At 30.1% G+C, this 7,160-nt stretch overlaps 1 protein-coding gene across 3 annotated transcripts in view; it reads right to left on the reverse strand.

The window, feature by feature from the left end:
• LOC106872991 (galaxin) overlaps positions 1-7,160 on the reverse strand; it is a 91,985-nt gene that overhangs the window by 15,648 nt on the left and 69,177 nt on the right. For all 3 annotated transcript variants that reach the window (XM_052971695.1, XM_052971696.1, XM_014920181.2), the window contains 3 exons: positions 4,777-4,911; positions 3,223-3,291; positions 1,847-2,010 (listed from right to left, as the gene is read on the reverse strand). In XM_052971695.1, coding sequence (XP_052827655.1) covers positions 1,847-2,010; positions 3,223-3,291; positions 4,777-4,911 — 368 coding nt within the window. The remainder of the gene's footprint in view (positions 1-1,846; positions 2,011-3,222; positions 3,292-4,776; positions 4,912-7,160) is intronic.

A 7,160-nucleotide genomic window follows, 5' to 3' on the forward strand; every position in this document is an offset into this window, starting at 1 on the left:
ATGTATTTTATATACAAAAAACATCTTACATAAATTATCATTGTTTTAAATACAATTTGAACGAAGTTTAAGTTTAAAATAATAATGAAGATAAAATTAGTACATATTTAACCGGTGTAATAGTTAAAGCTATACTATTTAAAGCTAAAGACGTTTATTTAATTATAATTAAAATCAATTGAATAATAGAAAAATACAAGATTATTTATTTCTACAAACGTAATAATAAAAATATGAATGAAAAAATTAGGAAAGAAAAAATTATTAAGAATAAAAGATTAAACTTTATATATATATACAAAGTTTTAATTTTAAAAAACTTTAACGATATTATAAACTATAAAGATTAATAATTAATCAAATATTATTAATAATCGAAAATATATCAACACTATTCAAATCGAAGTTCTAATATTGTGCTTTTAAATATTAATTTTTCTATATGTGATAGTGGATTTTCATCGATGAGTTCTTGAAACTTGGTTATTTTCCCTAAAACTATATATATATATATATATATACAGGCGTTAAATGTGAAATATACTCTAGAATTTGATACAGTTATAGCTTAGTTAATGTGATAAGAATCTTAGAAATAGTAATGTCAAATTTTATGCTTGATAGTGATGACAATTAGTGATGAGTGAAACCATCATGACCAAGGAATGAGTCCTTGAGAGATTTAGTTATGAGGTAAAAAAAAAAAATGGGACATATGTAATACTCTTAGCTTAACTCTGTCAAATGTAATGCATGTATATTCACATTGTTTTGAATTAATCATGCACTATCTTGTAGCTTCAAGATTTCGATGATATAATTGCTTGTTTTTAGAATAACATTGTAGGTAGGTGTCAGAGGCCAGATCTGGCTAGTTTGCGCTTAAAACAGGTAGAATATTTGGGCTGCTAAAGAGTTAAGTTCAAGAGAAAGAGATCTAACATAAGGCATGGAAATGAAAGAGAGAGAAACCAAAAACAGATTTATAACTGTGGATATTGTGTTTTATGATTTTCTGTGTTTAACTACATGTACTCTTCTTAAATTTAGCAATGAGGAATCTGATTCTAGTGAAAGTTTTTTGGGGTATAAAAATTGTCAGTTTATTTTGTTAACCACCATTTATGAAAAACAATAGAAGATTCACAATCTTTTAACCCTTTCGTTACTGTATTTATTTTGAGATGCTCTTTGTTTCTTTCAATTACTTTAAATATAACAAAGAATTTAGTAAAATAACTTAGTTATATTCAGCTAGTGTTAGAAACATAAATTGTGACTAAGGTTTCGTGGAAGATTTTAATTCAAAACTTATGAAAACAAGACAATTATACTCAGAGCCAGAGCCGGTTTCAGCTGGATTGGTAATGAAAGGGTTAAACTCAGCTTTCAGCATCAGAATTTTCAGTTTGCTAATATATTTTGGAAGAGTTTTCTTTTTTTCTTCTAGAATTCATAAATTTTATTCTCTAAGTAGCAACATTGAAGAAATATATACAGCCACAATTTAACCCATTGCATATGTAATTCAGAAAAAAATTATGAGCATCAACAGCTTCTTCTTGTTAACATAATCTCAATCAGAGTATATTATTCCAATTTTCTTCTCATATTAAAGTTTCCTATCTTTAAAGAATTTAGATAATAATCTCAAATTTGATATTTGCTTTAAACCTTGACCTTGGTAATTATACCATAAGTTTTCAAGTTTCAATATGAAGTGTAACAGATCTGGTTTTAGTAAATTTCTGTTATCTCTGTTCAGAAATTGTAAAGTTTATGCTCCTAACTTATATTTCAAGAAGTGCAATGCAATTTTACATCAACAACAATATGAAAGGTTTACCTGTGTTTCGGAATCATATGGAATTTTTGTTCGAGAACTACCTTGACAACAAGAATCTTGATTATCTTCTGTCTTATTTATAATGCTATACTTGCAACATACTTGTGTTTTGGAATTATATGGGATTAAAAAGCATTTACTGAAACTGGAACTTGTAATTTTACCTGAAATTAAATTATTTAATTAAACATCTCAAATATTAACTGAAGACAGCCACCCTAAATTAATTTTTTTATTAATATCTTCTATAAAAGAAAAATATAAAGAATATAAGAATATTCATTCAATACAAATCATGAAAACTCTCTCTCTCTCTCTTTTTCTCTCCCTCTCACTTTCTTCCCTCCCAATATGACACAATATTTGATCAATGACTGAATTGTGACTTTCAATTACTGGATCTCCATTGTCATCAACATTTTGAAGTTTATTTCTTCCCAATGGCATGCATTCATGATCCATTTCAATTATTTTCCATCTCTTCTGTGAATCTCAGTGTTTTGATATCTAACCTCACTACTTCACCCCACATTATCCTTGGTTTTCTGTTACAACTACCCTTCACACGTAGTTCATTGCATGTTGTCCATTCCTATCAGATGCCTATATTGTTAGAGTTATTTCTCCTATGCACAGAAGCCAGTACCTTTGCTCAGTAACTCTCAGCACACTTGTATTCCATCTTTCACACAGATCCAATGAATGCTTAATATTGGTAATGTATTTTTTGATGGTAGTTTTGAATACACAATTTAACAGAACATAGTATAGCATCACTATCACAACCACCACTATTGTTGTCGTTGTTGTCGTCCTCAATGTCAGTGCCACTGCCATAGTCATCGTTGTCCTCATCATCATCACCAACATCATCAATGCTTTAATATGTGTTTCTCTATGCAGGCATAAATTGGACAAACTTACCAAATAGTATATCACTATTCATCTGAGTCTTTTATTATTGAATTTGTGCCTCTAAAAGAGCTTTAAAGTCAAAGAAATCTCAACCTTTCACAGAAGAGAATCAGAATTCATATTAATCTCCTTGCACTCAAATTATAAGCACTGAAAAAATACTTGTGTAGGACTATAAGCAGCCCTGCCTGAATAAGCAAATGAAATTCTTGAAATTCATGTTTTTTTTAGTCAAATGAAATGAAAATAGATTATATCTGATAGTCAAATCTTATCAAATTCAGTAATTCTGCACAAATTTTTCAGTTTGTTTCAAATGTATTCTTTAAAATATACTCACAGATTTGAAACAAACTAATGTTTTTTCTATAAACATTCCTGGTAATAATGAATAGAAATTTAATTTATTGAGGAATAGAAATTTAGATAATTTGAAACTAAAATCCAAATTAAACACTCACCATCCTTACATCCATGTAATGCTGGATTATATTCACTACCATTACAGCATGACATACTATTTTTAATCACTGAAAGAAAACAAAATACAGAAAATAATTTTTAAATTCTAAAGAATGTCTTTAACTAATGTTACATTTTCTCTTAGGCATAGTGTTATTTCAGCAATGGATATAAATGTCTTTCAGTGCATATGAGTGAAGAAAAATATATCTATAAAGATAACAGAAATTTAAGAGCTGAAATATCAAATGATTTATTTGTCTTTGGTGCATAAAGAATTGTGCAACAGAATTCAACACAGATCTATTAATTACTTCTGCAGAATATAAAAAAGGCAACTCAATAAGTTTATTCAGATTAAAAAATCAGTGTGCATCAAAAATTGCACAAAATATATAAATATATAATCTAATCATGTTATTTTGAAATACTTTCCTTCTGTTTTTCCTCATAATCAATGTAACCTTCAGATTCTTGCAATCACATAAAATTAGTTACAGAGGGTTTTTTAAATCCTGCTTATTTATTGTTAGTACTTTATCTGTAGTCTTTATTCCAACTTACTAAATCATAAATCAACTTCTTTGCTCAGAACTAAATCAAGAATTAAGTCTTCCACAAATCTGAACAGGATTTTCATATATAAAATAATTCACCACTTTCAAGCATAAATATTTCTACTTAAACACTAAATTTCAAAGATATTAGTGGTGGTCTGCATTAATATAAATTACTTCAATAAAGTAAAGTCAACCTCTGTGGAAATTGAAATCAGGACATAAACACTGATGACAGCTGCTAAGCATTTTGCCCTGCATGCTAACGACTCTGCCAATTAAAATATAAAACAAAATAAAATAAACATAAAATAATAAATAATAAGAATGAAAAATAAAATAATGAAACTTTAATAAAGTTTTAAAAAGAATGGATTATATCAGTGTGCTATGGTGAGTAAAGAATTCTAACATTTTGAGCAGGATTTTCTAAATTGGTTTGAATAAAAATAGTATTATAAAACTCTCTGTGATTGTAACTAATTCTTGGATTGTAACTAATTCCAATAAATCCCACACCAATCATTATCTATCTTTTACTCCCAATTTGAGTCTTCTAAAGATTCACAAATTACAGAAATCTAAACCTTTCAAAGAAGAAAATATTAGAAAATGCTATGTCTCATGCATGGAAGCATGGAAAAGTGGATGTAAAAACAATGATAACCATTACTATTATCAGATTTTGACAAAAAAATTGTTTTCCGTTAGCATCCACTTTCTTAGCAACCATATTTGTTCCTCAATATTTGTTAAGCAAATATCTTAATTTGTCCAGCCAAATTTTAGGAATAAGACTCCCTCTGCAGTCAGGATGAAATTATTCAAATCATAATTGTTTCACTTTTATTTTCTTTATAAGATTACTACATACATTGAGTAAACCATTTTTTATATATCTTTTAAAAAGTTCTGCCAAATTTTACAAATTATACTCCCTCCCTAATCAAGTTCAAATGATTAAAATCATAAGTTTTATAAAATTGATATAACTACCTTTCTTTCCACAGCATTGTGTATCGTTGTCAGGAAATTTTATTTCACCATCACAGCATATTTGAGAATTAGTTATCATAAGTTTATGACCACAACATTCAGTACCAATTTTCTTTCTTTGTCCAGTTAATTCACCTGAAGTTTCCAAATATTCACATATAAGATTTATCCAAATTTTAAGAAATTAATTTATAAAAGCTGAGATCATCAAAACACAAATTGTTGATAAAATATTTGTAATCCTTGCTAATCTATTTCAAATTGATGTTGCCAGATAACCCAACTATTAGATAATAAAATTCAAGAAGTTTTGTAAATTAAACAAGTAACTTTCAAAAAGACTAGAAGCAAAATGGGTGTTATTTTGGCAAAATGTGTTACATATACTTTAAATTGATTGTAGTAAAAAAGGTGGAAGTAGAAACAAAGGAGTGTGAAGTTAAAAACATTTACTTCCATTTAGCTGCATCTAAATCCTGTCAGAACTGACTTTATCATTCACTCTTCCAAAGTTGATTAAAATAACAACAAGTGATATAACGGAGTCAACCCTATCCCACCACAATAAAAAGTGGCCTTCAATCTCAATAAGAAACCAAGATATATTAAACTTTAAACTTAGCAGAAAATGTTGGTTAGTTGAAAGTCAAAACATCATATAATGGATTCCTATTGGTCTGTCAAAAATATAATAGGTTGTTCTTATTGTATACAAAAATGGAAATTATGCAACTAAGTTGATTCACTTACACTACCTCAAACCTGAATACATTTAAATGATGTAGTGTACTGCATTACATTTTCTAATATCATATGGTTCAGCTTGTGTCCATATGATATTAAGAGGTAAAGTGACCAAAAAAATTTGCATGATTTATTTACTTTTTTATATAAGATAGTCAGCAGGGGAGTGACAGAGGCTATGATTTTTGCAATATGGTTGCATGGTTAAAAAGTTCACCTTGCAAACACATGGTTTTAAGTTTGGTACTACAGTACAGCGCCTTGGTAAAATGTCATCTGCTAGAACTCTATATTGACTTATGCCTTGTGAGTGAATTTGGTAAATAGAAATAGTGTGGAAGCCTGTCTCATGTGTGTGTGTGTGTGTGTGTGTGTGTGTGTGTGTGTGTGTGTGTGTGTGTGTGTGTATGTTTGTAAACTATGGACACATAAGAGATGCAGTGGTATCACAGGTAGATTAACAGATTGAGTAGTCTTTGTATGTGGCAGATGTGCAGGAACAATAAGCACTATGAGCACACAGGAATTAGATTCTTTCAAATGCCCAGGAGGTTCTCTTGAGGTTTTAGATAGTTTCTGTTGCCTAATTAGCAATGGTGGAGGATGCTCTGAAAGTATTGTTTCTAGAATAAGAATTGAGTTGAGAAAGTTCAGAGGGCTATTACCTCTGTTGGCAACAAAAGGCCTCTCTCTCAGAATGAAAGGTAGACTATATGATGCTTGTGTATGAACAGCTATACTTCATGGTAGTGAGAAATGGGCTCTGAATGCTGAAGACATGCATAGACTGGAGAGAAATGAAGGTAGTATGCTCTGTTGGATATGCAACATCAGTGCACATGTACGACAAAGTGCAAATGTATTGAGAGAAAAGTTGGGCATAAGAGGAATCAAATGTGGCATACAAGAGAGAAGACTATGTTGGTTTGGACATGTGAATGAGATGTGATGCATATGAGTGAGGATAGCTGCATAAAGAAGTGCCTGTCACTGAAAGTGTATGGTATCCGTGGAAGAGGGAGACCCAGGAAGACATGGGATGAAGTGGTAAGGACTGATCACAGGAAGTAGGATTTCACAGATGAAATGACCATGGACCGAGATGTCTGGTGATATGAATTTCACTAGTCAAAAACAAAAGTGAACACATCCCACACAAAGGAAGAAATAAAAATCTTGATGAATTCTGCAACCACATTGAGAACTTCCCTTACCACACCATGCATAAACAGACAGTTAACTCAAACTTTAACACTACACAATGGAAGGAACTAATAGAACTTCAAAATAATGAAGATATTACGATTAAGGAAGCAGATAAAGGAAGTGCAGTTGTAATAATGGACACATTATACTATAGAAATCTAGTAATCTCCATGCTTGATGACAATCAACATTATGAAAAAGTCACAAACTACACCCTGCAAAAAATAATGAAAATTCTGTCCTCACTAATTAAACCCATGGAAATGAACTGACAACCAAGGAGATTGATTTACTAACAAACTTCAAATGCAAACCTAGCCTCTTCTATGGTCTGCCAAAAATACACAAAAGCCAGATTATAAATGAAACCATTAAAAAATCACCAAAGACATACATACATACACCAAACCCGGGGGACCTAAAACTATGACCCA

The sequence above is a fragment of the Octopus bimaculoides genome, chromosome 11 (genome assembly GCF_001194135.2).
Source record: "Octopus bimaculoides isolate UCB-OBI-ISO-001 chromosome 11, ASM119413v2, whole genome shotgun sequence".
In the NCBI taxonomy this organism is placed as follows: Eukaryota; Metazoa; Mollusca; class Cephalopoda; order Octopoda; family Octopodidae; genus Octopus; species Octopus bimaculoides.